Source organism: Amblyomma mixtum, chromosome 7 (assembly GCF_055824585.1).
Source record: "Amblyomma mixtum isolate Tamu chromosome 7, ASM5582458v1, whole genome shotgun sequence".
NCBI lineage: Eukaryota > Metazoa > Arthropoda > Arachnida > Ixodida > Ixodidae > Amblyomma > Amblyomma mixtum.
This window is the reverse complement of record NC_143018.1, coordinates 100,186,434-100,204,328: the sequence shown is the minus strand read 5'-3', so window position 1 is coordinate 100,204,328 and position 17,895 is coordinate 100,186,434. Positions and strand designations below refer to the sequence as shown.

The following is a 17,895-nucleotide window of genomic DNA, read 5'->3' as shown; positions in this document are numbered from 1 at the left end:
GGTGAATAAAAAGCAAGAGCAGTTGTGCATGTCTTTTTTTTTTTGGTGCAATATGTAACACTATAATATGTAATAGAGAAGGCAAGCGTAGCAGGGGGTGGCAGAAAGTTAGGTGGGCGGATGAGATTAAGAAGTTTGCGGGGATAGGGTGGCCACAACTGGCGAAGGACGGGGTTAATTGGAGAGACAAGGGAGAGGCCTTTTGGCCTGCAGTGGACGTAGTCAGGCTAATGATGATGATGTAACGCTAATTCCATCATGAGTGCTCGCATCTGTTCATTAGTCGTTTCTCTTGTCCTTTTGTCTTTCCAGAGTCACCTTACTTAATTCTGACTGAAATCAAAGAGGAACCCCGCAGCCCCTCTCCGGAGGGGAACATTGTTAGTGAAGTCGAAGGTCCTGGGCCAACCGCGCTACCAGACACGCCGCTCACGACGACAGGCGAGGCAAGCTGCAACAAGAGCGCACCCAGCAGCAACAGCCGCCCGGTGCTTGCCTGCCACCTGTGTCGCTACACCAGCAAGTCCCGCGCCAATCTGAACTCGCACAAGCGTAGCCACGCAGCGAAAAAGCCGAGCCAGTGCAGCATCTGCGCGAGCTCCTTCGCCAGCAGCTCGGACTTGGCGAGGCACATGACAGTCCACGCGGGCGAGGAGCAGTTCGCGTGCTCCCTTTGCAACGCGACGTTCCCCACGAAGCAAGAGCTGGGCGACCACGCGCTCGGCCATGCGGGTGACGGCCCCTACCGGTGCCCCGTGTGTTTGTGGTCGTTCACGCTGGAGCGCTTCCTCATGACCCACCTACGCACCCACCGTCCAGTTCGGTCGCTACAACGCGACACGACGCCGGGCACAGGGGAATGAACATCTGTGTTTGTTGCGTGATGTATTTATAGCGGCTACGGGCGAGCGGAAGTGGGCAGAGTGGGTGAGAGAACAAACGCGGGTTGATGACATCCTAGTCGAAATCAAGAGGAAGAAGTGGGCTTGGGCAGGGCATGTAATGCGAAGGCAAGATAACCGCTGGTCCTTAAGGGTAACGGAGCGGATTCCAAGAGAAGGCAAGCGTATCAGGGGACGGCAGAAAGTTAGGTGGCCGGATGAGATCAAGAAGTTTGCGGGGATACGGTGGCCGCAACTGGCGAAGGACAGGGTTAATTGGAGAGACATGGGAGAGGCTTTTGCCCTGCAGTGGGCGCAGTCAGGCTGATGATGACGATGACAGGCTAGTGAAAGTACCTCCTCTCTCAGAGGAACTCATTATCTTTCTGTATGGCCATGCATTTTATGCACATGGCCTGTAAGACGAGGGCTTATTCAAAGGAACTGGGACGACGGGAACAGCGGTATAAACAGTCCGTGGTCGGTCAGGTCAAGCAAAGACACGTGCGGGGATGGCAATGCCGCTGAAGCGAAGCTTCACCTTCGTCTTTCACGCTAATATGCGCATTTTGTTTACAGTTTATGTAAATTAAGTGCTGTTGATTGCCGTATGACTAGATGACTACAGTCCTGATCACTTGTAGCAACTTCATGCTTTACAAAACACTGCAGAGAGAAGCTGTTTTTATAGGTACTCTCAATTGATTACCAGCACAGGAAATGTTTCGATCATGGTAGGGAAAGGAGTGAACACAAAATCTGAAATAAGACTGCATCGGTTTCCTGCATGGGAGGGGGGTTGGGGGGGGGTATAATATTTTAGCCTTTCTTTGCCTGCCTATGAGACAACTGCTGAAAGAACTATTTCTGTGTTCTTTCAACTTAACAAGCCAGGCAGTTCACCTTATGTACGAATATAGAAGGTAACGACTGTGTTCTCAGGTGCTACTCACAAAACAAACTGTGCTTCATGGTCGAGTTTCTTAATGCATAGGCACCTGCCGTGATAGGTCAGTGACTGAGGCTTGTGGCTACTGGTTCCAAGTTTGCGGAATCGAGTCCCAGCCACGGCGGCCACATCTCGGTTGAGGGTAAATGCAAAAATGCTCATGTGCTCTGCGATGTCAGTGTGTTTAAAGATCCCGAGGTGGTCTTAATTAATCTTGAGCCCGCCACTAGGTGTCCCCCATAGCCCTTGAGTCGCTTCGAGGCATTAAACCTCACACCATCACCATCCGTTGTGAGTGGGTTCATTTCATTTTCTTCGTCAGGTTTCTAATCTTTCAGCTTGTGCTGCACCCATTTATTGCTTTGCCCATTAACTTATAACTAGAGATGTGCAAATTTCAATTAATTATGCTGGTCCAACCGTAGCGGTGATCCTGGCAAAGCTGGCTTATTCCAGGATGGTAAGGAGGTAACTTTGCATTAAAACCAAAACCTCAAAAGATTTTTTTGCGGTGTGACCTTGAGGAGTTTGCTGGAAAACAACCATCTTAAGTTTCGGCAATCCGTAGTGCCCGATATGTCACGACTTCGAATACATTCATGAGGTACTCAACTGTAACCCTCTGTCTATTGCATCTGCATTCAATACCTACTTCCCACCAGTGTTTACTGTAGAAAATTTTGAAACTCCTTTCTTCACTTGTAGTTCCATTCTTCAGTTGATGATGTTCACGTTTCGAAAGAAAGTGTTCGTAATTTTATTTTATCTTAGGTTTGAACACTAGAAAGATCTTTGACTCTGATGAGTTACCCAATTAATTTCTTGTATGATGTGTTGTTTGGACTAGTCAATCCTTCACCACTATTTTTTTTTAAATTCTCTCGATCATCACAGTTCTCTTGTCATAAAGCCAGCAAAATTATCCCCCTGCACAAATCTGGTAACATGCAGATACTTTCCAGCTATAGACTTATTTTCTTGACAGCTTCTTTATGTAACTTGCTAGAATATATTTTTTTGAATTGTATCGTAGTTTTCCTAGAGTCCAACAATGTCCTGAGTAACCTGCAGCGTGGACTTCGTCATGGATTCAGCACCATCACACAGTTCGCTGAATTCTTTCTGGACATTCATTCAGCTTTCAGTTTTAATTCTCACATAATTCAAGTAAGCAGTAAATTGAGACGAGCTTGTTTTGTCCAAATAAAAGCCAGAAAGTTCATCTCGGTTCATGCGGTAAAAGCTCGTATTATTGCATTTTTCATAGCCCCATGACTTACAGTACAGAGTCATGGATACTTGTGTATAATATGTATTTAAATTAAATATTAATATTACAAAAAAAAAGCCCTTTGCTTGATAACACAAAGCAAACTTGCAGATAGAAACGCTCCTCTTCTGTCACCTAGATATTACACCATTCTTTGCTATGCAGGATTACACGTGTGGTTTTACACATATACATTAAATATAACATCCTACTACATCATCTGCTTTAGTCTATCCACCTTGTTCAACAAGCAGATTTCTCAACTGCCGCTCTAACCTAGCTTCCAATAGTTAACAATGGTTATGGCAAAAGAAGTATTGCTTACACTGCTGCCTTAATTTGGAGCAACTAACCTGCAAACTTACATGAAAATGGGTAAATTTTCAATTGCTGAACTTAATTTTTTTGAAAGTGATCAGTACGCGACTCGATTATAAAGCAATGATTTTCTTACATGTGAGTCACTTCTTTTTATATTTTTGTGACTGCTGAAAGTGATCAGTACGTGACTCGATTATAAAGCAATGATTTTCTTACATGTGAGTCACTTCTTTTTATATTTTTTGTAACTGCTGTATAGTTTTATGTATTCCAATTTTTCTTTTTGTGTGTATTATATATACTAAATGTATGAAGTTCAGTTGTCTTGCTATGACATTTTGCACTAACTGTATGGGCCAATATGTCTATGCTGCCATGTTGTCGTTCCCTCTTTGTCTCGTATTTGTCGTGCTGTAACCATGGGATAGCCGAAAAGGCAAACGGCTCAGATGATTGATGTGAATTTTGTTGACTATTGATGTGTAATAAATTGATTTGGTTTTATTTTATCAACATTTCTCATTCTCTTGAGAGGTGTGAACAGGTTGACAGCATGAAGACTTGACAAAGATGTTTAACAGTGTCCCTCTCTACAAACTCTTGAAAAAGCTTGACTCAATATAAAAAAACCAGACTTTCGTTAACTGGGTAGCTAGGGTACAAAGCTTTCCCAAAGCTTGCAGAACGTATATTTCAACTAATTATATCACTGGCCAATGATGTTGTGGCAGATGATCCACACACAGAATTCCGTTCAGGGTCAACTTTTCTTTTGATACATTAATCATTTACCACTCGATGCGTAAACAAGCCTAGACTTGTTTGCAATCAACAAGGTAACTTCTGCAAGTGGTACGTACACTACGTGGCAAATATTAATTTCTGCAAGACTTTTTGTGTCATCACATAGGACATTTGATTCCTAGCTTGTTCACACATTCATTCAAAGACAGTTACCTTAAGAAGTAGGGGTGTGCGAATATTTAAATTTTCAAATACGATTATGGAGAAAACGATTGAATCAAATATGGTCAGCATGGAAAAACATTTTCAGAAAAAGACACACGCTTTGTTGTTCTTAAACTGAAATTAAACAGCCAGAGTGACCTAGAACATTAAAAAAAAATTGACACGCAGAGGCATTGATTAGTCCTGTATGCAACATAATGTGGTCATGCAGAATGGGCTGCAAAATGAAATTCATGAACTGGAAAATGATTGGCAACTATAAATCGCATGCTGAGTAGTAAAAGTACAGGAAGGAATACCCGAATCATTCAACGGTCATGCACTCGCCCTACCCACGAAAAAAACTGCCCAAAATAGGGTGAAGCTTTGAGGAGGCACTATCGCACGAACGGCGAGCAGCCTGTGGCGAGCGGACAGTTTCGGCATGTTAGAAGAATAAGCACGCGAACATAAGCGACGGGAAAGCACAGTACAGTGGCGTCAAAACGGCGAGACCGAGATTCTCCTAAAAGTAAAAGAAATGACCAGCGAGGCGCCAAATGGGGTCTGAAAGCGGCACACAGTAAAGCCAATTCACATTCCGAAACCAGACAGCGGACCCCACGAGCCATTCAAATCCAAGCCACGCTTGCTGCGGAGTCGGCGTCTGTCAGGTAGTTGCGTGGTTGCGTTTTGCGTGTGCGCCCCTTGGTCAAAATTTTCGACTCGTCGAACGCTAACGAAGTTCACGCCTTTTAGCAGTGGCTTTAGGACGACCTAATAAGCAAGCTTCTGCTGGTTGTGCATTCGCGGAGCGGGTACAGTTCGTGCTAGCCGCGCTTCGGCGACTGCCGAACTGTGACGATCCAGTGCCAAGTTGCTGAAGTGGGATAGTTGGTGTACGCGATTAGATGCCGTCGGCGCTGCTTAAACGGGACGCAGGAGACCCGGGAAAAGCATTTGTTTTTGTGTGTGTGTGACAGCAGTTATTTCCGAGGAAACAGCGCATCGGGAGTGTGTTCGCGTGACTCGCATCCGGGGTTTTGCATATCGACTACAGTCGGGTACAACTCAAGAACCAAGCGGCTTTTCCCCGTCAGAGGTACACCTTCCAGCCAATGGCGACGGCTGATTCTCATGACCCTGCTAGCGTCACAGTGCAGATAGTGAGCTGACAATGCAGGGAGCGGACTGACCCCTTTCAGATGCCACTCCATGTCACGCAAGCAGGTTGATGAGAATCGGCCGACGCCATTGGCTGGAAGGTGTACCTTTGACCGGGGGAAAGCCGCTGCGTTCTTGAGTTGTATTCGACTGTAGTGCGCACTCTTCTTGATCTTCTCCTGCGGCGAGCAGCGAAGAATGAAGATGCCCCGAAAGTGTTTTCACAGTGGATCCATTTCACAGACTTGGTGACACATTCGAGTTCTCAGAAGCCTGCAGTGTGTGTTGTGTGGTTGTAAATTTTGAATGGAGTTGGTCTTGAGCAGTGGGATCGCGTGCGGTCTCTAAAGGCGTACTGTGCAGCATCTTGGCTGTAAGCGCTGTTCTCTTGCAGGATATGCCAAGGAACTGGACTCTTTTTTTGCCTCATACTGATTCTGCGCATAAATATGTGGGCACCCCGCACGAAGAAAAACAAGGTACAGAATGAATGAAAATTCCCCTGGCGACTTGAGGTGCACAGATGAAGAATGCTCATTTTAATGCAACTGGCTGTACAGATATGAATTTACCTTATTTTTCAGGTGTACAGGTCGAATGGTGATGCATCATCACCATGGCGTTAAGTGGCGCATATGCTTCATATGTGATATGTCAAATGTATTGCTGCAGGATTAGCACTGCACTGGTATACTGCTTAAGTAAATTCAACAGTTTGTGCAACTTACGGGTGATACGACACCTTGCACATTGCAGGGATCTTGTAATTAAGCGATGCCTGTGCCACTCTCTGGTTGCAGGTTTCTTTGTGTCAAACCATGCTACATTTCTTTGAACTGATAGTGTTCATAGGTTTGTACGATCAGTGTCAAATGAAATGTGAACATGGACGTAAATATTCACTGCTCAAGTGGAAATACAGGTTGGGTCGATTGACATTTCTGAAGATCAATCTTCACGCCTTTTAAATGAAGCTCAATTGCACGAGTATCCAGTTTCCGTCAACCATGTGTTTCATTTGATGCTAACAGTAGAGAGAACTCAGTTTGTGTGTTGCCTTGCTTCATACAAAACTTGGCATGAACTTGGCTTGTATCTTTATAGCTAATAGACAACTTTGTGCTCATCAGAAATTGCTGCTGTACGGTTGTTTTTCAACCTGGTTTGGATTTCATCCTTTGTAGGTTTTGGCCAGATTTCTGCCAAGCTATGCTTCCAAGCTTAAGGGCTCAGCTTAAGTTAAGGACAACGCAGCGAGCTGTGGAAAGAAAAATGATAAGGGTAACATTAAGAGACCGAAAGTGGGCAGAGTGGGTGAGAGAAGAAATGCGGCTCAATGACATCCTAGTCGAAATCAAGAGGAAGAAATGGGCTTGGGCAGGGCATGTAATGCGAAGGCAAGATAACCGCTGGTCCTTAAGGGCGACGGAGTGGATTCCAAGAGAAGGCAAGCGTAGCAGGGGGCGGCAGAAAGTTAGGTGGGCGGACGAGATTAAGAAGTTTGCGGGGATGCGGTGGCCGCAACTGGCAAAGAACAGGGTTGATTGGAGAGACATGGGAGAGGCCTCAACCCTGCAGTGGGTGTAGTCAGGCTGATGATGGTGATGATGATGTGTTGTTCATGTGGGTTCAAACCTTGCTTGGCCTATTGAACTGAGCATTCGGCTCACATTTGGGAGGTGCAGGGTTTGATCCTGTGTAACAGGGTACCCAGCGGTTTCCGTGGGCACATGCTTTTCCCTTGGCTGGTAGTCAGTTTTTCTAGGATGAAATGCTTGGAAAAAATGGATAATTGACCCCATCTTGTGTGAAACACCTTGTGCCATGATGCTGTCTGGCCTAAGATGCCCTTGCACCATTTAAATTCATCATCATGATCAAATCTTGATGGCACATAGATTTGCACAATCGTACCCACCATATGAGGTAAATGTTATGTCATTTCAGTGCGCTGATTTTCTTTGCATGTAGAGGGACGGATTCCACATATGCATGCTCCATGTCCTCCCAGTATCTTTCTCGGTGTTTGTTGACTTCCTGCCACCATGAGTTTTCATTCATACCTGTATTTCTGATAGCAGCTTGCAGCTGCATTTATTTTCATTGTGTGCTGAATTTCCTTGTTTGTGTGAAGAACGGCAGGTTCTTCTGCTGTTAGTGCAGGTACTTGCTTGTGCATTTTTGCTCATGAATTTCATTGGGCGCATGTCAAAGAAGCCCAGTTACTTGAAATTAATCTGGAGCCCTCCACTACAGTACGTCTTGTCCACATGTAGCTTGGTGATGTTGAGCCCCACGTAGGTACAGTCTTTGTCAAAAGTTTAGAGCCCAGGGGGTTTGCTTGTAAGCGTTGCAGTGGGCCTCCTAAAGCATTCGTAGAAGTCCTAACCATTGGAGGAGGCAGGATCAGAAATCTTCTTACCTTCAGGAAATTTGGAGCGCTGGAGGGGCATTACGAACCACGCGGGTGGGGCTCAGAAGCAAACCTTCTGGGCTCCAAACTTTTGACAAAGGCTGTACCTACCATACCTTAGTGTAATAAATAATGCCAGAACTTGTATCAGTTCAATGCTGATTCTACTGCGAATTCTGCAACTGTCGGTGACGTATTCTGCTGGTCATGTTACATCAGTAGGTATGAACAGGACTTGTATTTGGTCATTTCTCACTAATAAGGCCCCCGTTAATATGGGTGACTTGAATTGTGGACAGTTTTTCATTGGACCAAATTTTTCAATGTGTTTATGCTTGGTTAATATGGAAACACGCTGTCCGGACAATGGATAGGGGAAAAAGGCACATTGTCCATTAGTGCCCACATGTTTTTGCCTCATGAATATGAGTATGAATCTGTACTGCCGTAACCAGGTGTTTCTATTTCTGTATTTTGAGCACAGGACACGAGGAGGATGTAGTGAAAAAGTGGAAATGGCTGAGTGATGGCCCTGTCTTTTGTGATTTCATGCTTTACATGTGCAAAGTTGCCTAAGCAGTGTGAGTCGGAATTTTTCATATTGCATGAACGACTGTTATGAAAACTCCCTCCGCAGCTTGTGCCACATAGAAAGTAGCGTTCAGCAGTGGTCAGCCGACTGAGTGCTGATATGTTGTAGCGAGCTGTTCATGAGATGCGAATAGTTGTCATAGTAGTTAGGTCATTTAGCCATGAGACGCCATCAAGCATATCTTAGACCACTAGGCACGTTAAGCCTGCAACAGATTTTTCAAGCTCAATGGCGATCCCAGTAATGGGCTTGTAGCTTCCAAAATTTTGTGGAAGTTCAACATCTCTGGTCACCAGTATGCACTGAAGCAGACCTTAATCACAGCATGTTTTTTTTTTAATTATTTGCGATTTGCTAATACAGGCGACTCGCTTTATGGACAGTTTAGCTCGGGAACCAAAGTGTCCATATTAACGAGGCATGACTGTGCTTGCATGCTATGCTGCAGATACTGATGTCCGTTTAATAGGTACATGTCATGCGCTGCGTAAGAGCTTGACGGATTCCTTTTTTGCCTCGTATTTCTATTGTGCATGTTTCCAACTGCTGCCATTTTTGCACCTTCATTTCTGTTAGTGAAGGTCTGAAAAGCTGCTTGCCTATCAGTAAAAGTCATGTAAATATATGAGTTCACTACTAGTGACGTAACTTGCTTCTTAGAAGGAGATCCAGATAGACTTTGCTGCATTTATAACCTTTCCTTTTCAGGTAGGGGTCCCCGAATCCCGATAGCCAAGTTGAAGATGTCTCCAGAGGAAATCTACTGTACAATTTGCCTTTCTCAAACAAAGTGCTTTGCAAGAAATGTTGTATGTGAGGATTGTGCTTGCATTAGAGCTTACAGATGTCTGAAATATGTTCTGGGCTTGTTTTCAAGCGTTTGTGTGTGTGGTCACTTATTCAAGAGCAGCAGTAACATTGTGCACCTCTGACATTTGCAATGGTCGTCCAGCTTTGCCGACTGTCACTCTTTTGTTTGTTCCTCTATTGGTTACTCTAGCCTGGGCCCAAAGAGGCACGCTGGTGCAATGTTTGTGATATCAAAGACATGAGGTCTTAGTGAAATTACATATTTCTGTTCAGCTGGAAGCCTGGTGAGAAGCTGCTTTAATTCAGAAACCTGCACATGTAATCTCGTTAGTATTGCACAGCAGCGTGGTCACGCTGTCTCGTATCTTGGGGTAAATGTTGGCTTGTGTGTTTTCATGTGCTCCTGCTGTGTGCAAGAGCAAAGCCATACCAAAGAGTGAAGAAGTGGTAATGTGGTCATATGAGAATACATAGATGCTGTGAAGTTGCAGAAAAATACTATTACACGAGTCTCATATTCTTTCAGCTTCCACATTGCACACTCTTAGCATAACTGCCTTATGTTTGGGGTTTACCTAACCTGCTCTTATCACATTCTCATGTTTTTGTGTGTGGCCCTCTCTAATGCCTTTGTTGGTACATTTGTCATTGCACTGATACCCAAGTTAAAGTATCAGTTTTTAAGGCTTTTTGAGTTGGTAGCTCTCTGTAAGAATATGGCAGTTGGCAACATTTAGTGCGACCTTTTTAGCTTTTTTTTTGTTATGTGTAGCCCTGTTAGAAATGGACCATAGTACCAAAAAAATGCTTGGTGTCACTTGTATTCAAAGGTCATCTGTGGTATGGGAAAATTGTGGCTCAGTGGCGAATTCTCAGTTCGCATGACAGAAATGCAACTTTATAAGCTGGTATAGGTACTGGCACCAAGACTGATTGCTTTTTTGCTAATTGTAGCATTCATATGCTGTGCCTGGTCAGGCGATGATTTTTAAGCAAATCCAGTTATTTCCATCGAACAGGCTGCTGCGGTGGCTCAGTGGTTATGGTGCTCGGCTGCTGGCCCCAAAGACGCGGGTTCGATCCCGGCCGCGGCAGATGTATTTCGATGGAGGCGAAATTCTAGAGGCCCGTGTACTGCGGGATGTCAGTGCACGTTAAAGAACCCCAGGTGGTGGAAATTTCCGGAGCCCTTCACTACGGCGTCTCTCATAGCCTCAGTCGCTTTGGAATGTTAAACCCCCATAAGTCATATTTCTGTCGAACAGTCTGAGCCCTTGTAGAAGCGTATGGTGAGGGCAGTGGCTTATGAATGCAGTATAACTAGTTATGGTGCTCACCGAATCGATACAAGGCATTTGTGTTTTTATAGAGGAATATTTCTTACTGCTGACACCATTGCTGTGTTGAAATGAGACAAAGTCTTATTTATGGATGATTATCGTGGCGGCCAGCCGAAGAATGAGACGTGGTGAACGATGGCTATGAGATGATTTAATGGCCGCTGGCCTAGCGCGGGCGCTCCGTCCCGCGCCACTGCCAGCTTCGTCTTCGTCACAATATCATCTGTGCTTCTTGGCATAGGTTTTCACAAATTGATAAAGTCGGTCCTTGGTGTGCCTGTATGTTGACAGGAAGAGCTGTATTGACATGGTCTTGCACTGAAGATGTATTACTCATGTAGCACAGTGAAGTTTATTTTACTGAAAGACCCTCGCCTCAGTGGTACTCCATAGTGATCTAAATGGTGCCCAATACCAAGCATGGTCCATCTTTTCACCTGTGCTGGTGTGCTTGGTTTCGTGTTCTCTAGGACACTGTTTTATTTTCGCACTATAGAACTGAATCTTTGTTTTTGGTTTTTAGAGCCGATTTCAGAAGCTGTGGCAGAAAACTGTGGTAGTTGTGCTCCTTCCTGACTGAATGAAAATTCTTTGTATTAGATGTGACGGCCTTATCAAAACTTGCTTGTTGTGGCAATACAGCTATGCTGTTAGCCTTCTGGTCTTGCCATCAGATATCGATACATGGTTATGGATACATGGTTCTACTTATAAGTGTTGATTGTGCTGCTACAGTTTACAGTTTTCAGCATATATCGTATCTGTGTGCTCTTTGCTTGAGTTATTTACTCCAACGTATGTTTAAAAATGGGGTGCATTTTTGTGGATTGCCTACATTAGACCTGCATTTGAACCTTTGTCGAATGCTGCCTTTGAAAGCAGTGGTATAGAGAAGTCATTTTTGGCAACTATTTCAATATCCAATCAAAACAAGCTCTACAGAGAAAGTGTTTAGAACCTTGAATAGCATTTGTCTAATTTACTTCAACTAGGCCGCTGACCTAGAGGAAGCTTCTTGAAGCCCACTTTTCGATGTGGTGTGTGTCGTGTTTCTAATTTTTCCAATCCTTTGAGATCTCTTTACCTCTTTGAATTTGGCAGTGATTCAATGCAGCCATGTTTCATTCATGCATCACTGCAAACAAAAGCCGATCTTCCAAAGAAAGAAAAAATCATGGTTTGCTTGTTGCTCCTGCTGTTCTCATTAGTGGGCTTTGTGCATTCTGACGTTCAGCAGCATGCCCTGGAAGCCCATGCGCTCATCGTTTTTAATTTTGTGCGGCATATTGAAAGCGATAAATGTTATCGTAATACTTATGTAACGGGGAGAAGCTTTTTGTCAGATGTCAAAAAAGAATAATGCTCCTCTGTGCCATCAGAGAAACCGAAGTGCTGTAGGAGGCAGAGAAGATGCTGTGTGCAAAATCATTCTTCAGGTTTTAAACTCTTTCCTTCCACACCTGTGTTCAGTCTTCTGGGTGCCAGTATAGTCGGCTGTATTATTTTGATGAATCTGAGAGCTTTGCTTCGTATAGGTATTAAAGCGAAAAAAATTCGCTGTAGCTTAGCTTGGTTAAGCCAGGTAATTGCGAAAGCAATATCCGTACCTACACCATGGTTATACAATCCAATCCAATGCAATCCAAACCAATCCAATGCAATCCAATCCAATGTAATCTAATCCAATCTAATGCAATCAAGGTCAAACGAAGGTCAATGGTGATCACCGCCGCGGCACGGCAAAGGTGTGAAAGTGCAAGTAGTATTGCTTTCGCAATAATAAACGTTCGGCTATAGGTATTAAGGCGAATAAATGTTCGAGTATCAGTTCAAACAAGTCTTGATAAAAACTCTCTTATTGATTGCAGTGTTGCCCGTCAATGCTTGCACCCGGTGGTCCTCGCCTTCGGCAGCTGACGTCTCTGGGTTGCTCAACAGTAGCACCTTTGTTGCCATGCCGACGCCTAGCTCACCGAACACACAGGGGCTCATCGACGGTAACTTAGCGGCAAAGCCCTCGAGCGGAACTGCAAGCCAGGTCACCGACATTGCTCCCGTTCCCACGGCCACAACGAACCGTCCCGGACTGACGATGTACGCGTGCCGGTACTGCCCGTACAAGGACAGGCGGAAGGCCAGGATTGTTGTACATGAGCGAACGCACACAGACGAGCGCCCCTTTGAGTGCGACGTGTGCGGCAGGGCATTCAGGCGCCAGGAGCATGTCATGTACCACCGGCGCATCCACACTGGCGAGAAGCAGTACAAGTGCAGCATCTGCTCGCATGCCTTCATTCAGAAGGCGCCGTTGAAGAGCCACATGCTATGCCACACGGGAGAGAAGCGGTTCCGCTGCGACCTCTGCGCAGAGGCGTTCGCCCGCAAGTATCAGCTGCAGCGCCACCTGTTGGATCACGAGGCTGCTGCCCTGCATGCCATGTAGAGGGCGCTACCTTCAGTGGACATGGACGCTGGTACTCTGCCATAGGTAGCGACACAACGCTAGTCCGAAACGCCAGTCCTACCACTCACAGGCAACTGCCTCAACTTCAACCTCATTTTGAGAGCTGTTCCGGAAGGGTATGACTGTCACCTGTACTTGTGTATTTCCATTCAGATGAGAAAGCAATAAATGCTTTCATTTGACAGCACAGCATGGAGCCGCATTGATTGTTTATTGTGTTTAATATGTTATGTTCAGATGTTTGGGCCCACTTACCCTGTAAATAGGTCTTTGATTTACCAGAAAAGGCCAAAAATTAAATACAAGTGTCGCTGTCCTCAGCCATTTTCACAGGCAAACTGCAGTATCGAAACATTCGCTGTCACTGTTGTTGGGTTGCACCGCCTTTCACTTCATAACAGTGATTATGAAGCTGAACATGCAGCCACATTCTTTTTTTTTTTTTTCTCAGGAGGGACCCAACTTGGTTATGGAAAGGGCCCCGCTTGGTCCTGAACGCTTAAGTTTGTACTGAGTGGCGCAAAAAAAATGGTCCAATTTGTAAAACCAATTTTTTTCAGCACGAAAATGTAACTTTCACTGCTGAAGAAACGTAGGCACAAGGAACCATGGAATGGATTCGGACACGAAATTGAATCAAACTAAACTTTTATTCGATGGAAAAGCGCCTTTATAGTTTGCTACATATCTATAAACGGAAATGCAACATAATTATGTAGACCCACGGTGCACAATTTTTTTTCCCGAACATGGCCAGGAACTCTGCTTCTCTAGCGATTGTCTGCTGCTCATGCATGCAGTAAACATGTAATTGGATTTAAAGTGGTTCAAGGGTTCACTTTGCATTTGTATGTTTATTGTAGCCATAGCAACGGTGCACGAACATTGTTTAATTAATTTTCAAGGTAATGGACCTTTTAATGTATGTATTGCTTGCATGTCTAGATTGCTGCAGTGTTAATCGCCTGTGATATTGGTGCTGTAAAGATGAGATTGATGCCTGCAGCAGAATCTTGTCACAATGCTGTAATGAGTTTGTGCTTGTTTTTTAGCTCATGTGTGCCTTGTTTTCCTACATTTTGTGTAAAGAATATGTATGTGTTGCATTTACTGTATTGTGCATAATAATATTGTTCTTTCTAAATGTTGTAGTTTCTACAGGGCCCATTTTTGTAGATGTTTGTGGAGAGTAAGTCAGTTACATAAAAAATGTGTGATGAAATCTCTTCTTTTTTTCTACACTCTAATCAGTTACCTTTCAGGTAAAAAAAATTGTACTAATTTCCTATTAACAAACCAAAAATAAAATGCCCTATATTTTTGTTAGTTTCAGTGACTGTTGACTTTCTTCATATGTTTTTACAACAAAGCACTTATAAAGCTGAGTACCAATATGGACGGTTATGTCAAATGGTTAGACTTATGGGCACTTCTTATAGGCAGCACTTTAGGGGGCTTTATTCATTTAATGCCTTTCTTCAACTTTCTTCACTGACAAAAAAAAAAAAATAGCACTAGGTGCAATAAAAATTTATAGCCCCTAAATTCACCTCTACTACTTCACAAGGCTCTTTGTTGTTTGCAGCGATGGTTTTTGTGCTTGATGCAAAGCCTAAAAATAAAATGAGGTTGTGTGACTTCTGAGCTATCTATGATTGTGGTTACATTTGGTGTCGTTAGTGTGCAGCATAAGAAGTACTTTGTTATCACTTTCTTTATTCTTTGCTCATTCTTTTGCACTTTTCTTGACTTTTTTTCTTGCTGTTCTAATACAGTGTGTAATGCGCAACAAAAAATGCTGTAGATGTAAAATGGATGATGTTCCTGAATTCGTTACTACTAATTCTTTGTCATTTGAACAGTAGTATATGTGGTTCTTAGTTGTCTCATGAGCTGTGCAAAGTTCATGTAGAGGTATTCTTCCGTAGCTTTAATCTGCGTTCTTAACTTGAACATCTCCAAATTTTTGCTGTACTTCTTGCAGCTTTGTGCAGGCATCTAACTGCTGAGAAATTTCTCTGAGGCATTGGCACGTCTAAATTTTGGTTTCATGAAGTGAATGTTCAGGGTGGGACAGTTTTTTTACCAATATGGCGGCTTTTAAATCAACTCGGCCGTGACCACATTTTTTGTTTGCTTTACCATGGAGTATTAAACGCACCATTCAATGCAAATGAGTAACGCCTACGTTACACTGATGGACATGTTGCTTGAAATACCGCTTATTCACTGGGCATGTTTTTCACTGGTTTCACGAAACATTGATCTGTAGTTTGCTCTGCTTGTTCATGTTATTCCGTTCGCATACCTGTTTTACATTCTTGACAGCCGAGTTATATGCCATTTGGGATAATCGTAGTGCTCAGAGTGGGTTATAGTTAGGGATTGGCCTTTTCGGTTTTTATTTCAGGACGCGACTTGGTTTCTATAAGCAAACAGAGACATTTAAAGTTTATCTCAGTATTTCTGTCATCCTGAACAATTTATTTACCAGTATATACTGTACATGCATATGGTAATGCTTGGAGCTGTGCTTCAAGAAAAAATTTCCACCCTCATTAAAAGAGTAACTCAATTTAAGTGAGATAGTTGGCAGACAAAAATCGAACTGGAAGTTTATTTCTAAGAAGTAGGTTTAAATGTTGCGTAGTCTGCGTGTTGACGGCAGCAATTGAACTGCCGCTCAATCGCTGTGGAAGCCGAAACGTACTTTTTCGTGACTGCCATTTTGCAGTTTCGTGTCAGTGTCCTACATGCATTTTATTAACCTAATTAACCTACTAACTGTTCTGAGCAGGTGATGATAGTGAAGAAACAGAGCTTAGCTAGAAGACGGCGAGGAGATGACGCTTCCCTTTCTGCAGAGGCATGTAAGCTAGCAGTGCAATAGCTCAAATCGCACAACTGTGCTGCTTATCTTACCATCGTCGCATCATGCTCCTGGCTTCCTTACTTAGTTAATTTTCAACTATAAGTGAGCATAAGTCACATTCAGCAGCCAGCTAGCTATGCCTTGCAAGCCAAAAGTACTGACCTTTATTGGTTAAAACTGAATTTCCACAAGTGAATTCGGTCAACTTTGATTGCTTTTATTTTAAAGGTTTGAACTGAAAAGTCCAACCCCTACCTATAATGAATGCATGTAGGTTCTGGTGGGCGTCTTCTTGGGCTCTTCCATTTGAACACGTGTGTTCTGGATTTGGTTTTCCGAACATTCTTGTTCTGGGCAAACAGCCTTGTGGGTAGCTTACCACATGTGTGTATGAATTGCATTCACTCTGTTTTGCCCGGCCTTGAGTCATTGATGGCTTCGTTCCATCACTGAGGGCTCATTTATTCCAGAGTAGAGCTTTGTAATCTTTCTTAAGGCTGATGAACACTGCTTGGCATGTGGCGGTAGATAGGATGCAGCCTTGACAGATTGTAACATTCACTTGGGTTCCAGACAGTTGCACTGTACAGCATAACTCTGCAGATGTGATCAGCACTGCATATACAGTGGTAGCAGTCTTATCTGACTCATTCATCGAGCGAAGGAAGTAAAAAAAAAACTGAGGAAATAGCCGTGAAGATGGAAGTGTTGGTGGGTGAGGAATATATTATCGTCATCAGCCTGACTACTCCCACTGCAGAGCAAAGGCCTCTCCCATGTTTCTCCAATTAACCCTGTCCTTCGCCAGTCGCGCCCACTGTATCCCCCCACAAACCTCTCAATCTCATCCGCCTACATAACTTTCTGCCGCCCCCTGCTACGCTTGCCTTCTCTTGGAGTCCACTCCGTTACCCTTGGGGGCCAGCGGTTATCTTGCCTTCGCATTACATGCACTGCCCAAGCCCACTTCTTCCTCTTGATTTCGACTAGGATGTCATTAACCCGCGTTTGTTCCCTCACCCACCCTGCCCGCTTACGATCTCTTACGTGTGACATGTGCAGTTGCAAGGTATAGGGAATTGTCTTGTGGTGGGACTTCCTAACATTTTCATGGCTGTTGTCACCTCAGCCGGCATCTTAATTTTCCCAGGTTCGTCTTGTCACGGCTCCAGCCCGCTGTCGGCTCACATGACCGGCCAGATCGTCAGGCCGACAAGCTCTTCCGTCTACGACTCTTGCTTGGACACAGGAACCAATGGAAGCAGCCTTGCCGACACCGACTTTGCTCAGGCGCTACTGGCGCAGAGCCCCATCCCTGCAGCTGTGCCAGCTCGCCGGTGTGTTGCCATAGCCTCTGCAGAGGACATGCGCTACTCCTGCGGCTTTTGTCCCTACGAGACGCGGATCAAAGCGAGCCTCACGTTGCACGTGCGCACGCATACGGGCGAGAAACCTTATAGGTGCGCCGTCTGCCCGCAGGCCTTCTCGCACACATCGAACCTCAAGAAGCACGAGATGATCCACAAAGGTGAGAGGCCATATGGCTGCGACACGTGCTCTCGTGCGTTCAACCGCAAGAGTCATCTGGTGGCACACATGAGACTGCATCTTGGTGGTGCAAGTGCGAAATAAATGTGTCGGTGCAGTCACTGAAGGTATTTGCTGGCTAGTGTGTGCCGTCAGGTTATTCCTTTGAAATAAAGTTTTCATGATGAATTTTGTTCGTAGTCTTTGTTTTTGAGTATAACAGTGTGTGACAGATGGAGATTATGCAAAGGAAACAAGACAGTGCACTAATTATATACTCTTACGTGGTCTACAGACTCTGATAGACTCAGTGTAACACAATGCAGTTTTCAGTAAAACACGTT

At 44.3% G+C, this 17,895-nt stretch overlaps 2 protein-coding genes across 4 annotated transcripts; both read left to right on the top strand.

The window, feature by feature from the left end:
* Window positions 1-251: 251 nt before the first annotated feature.
* Window positions 252-3,930, top strand: LOC149336977 (uncharacterized; the record flags this gene model as incomplete). The annotated part of the gene is made up of 1 exon (XM_089554297.1): window positions 252-3,930. A coding segment is annotated over one exon (612 nt), but the record flags the coding sequence as incomplete, so codon positions are not given.
* A 1,107-nt stretch (window positions 3,931-5,037) lies between these two features.
* LOC149336976 (uncharacterized) lies at window positions 5,038-17,740 on the top strand. Of its 3 annotated transcripts, none has more exons than XM_089553221.1 (2): window positions 5,038-6,012; window positions 12,557-17,740. In XM_089553221.1, the coding sequence occupies exons 1-2, from the start codon at window positions 5,931-5,933 to the stop codon at window positions 13,129-13,131; spliced, it is 657 nt and encodes a 218-aa protein (XP_089409347.1). In that variant the 5' UTR covers window positions 5,038-5,930; the 3' UTR covers window positions 13,132-17,740. The 3 variants fall into 3 exon arrangements, with proteins under 3 accessions (XP_089409347.1, XP_089409348.1, XP_089409349.1); XM_089553222.1 differs by having other exon boundaries at window positions 5,038-8,527; window positions 9,247-17,740; XM_089553223.1 differs by having other exon boundaries at window positions 5,038-9,347.
* The last annotated feature ends 155 nt before the right edge of the window (window positions 17,741-17,895 follow it).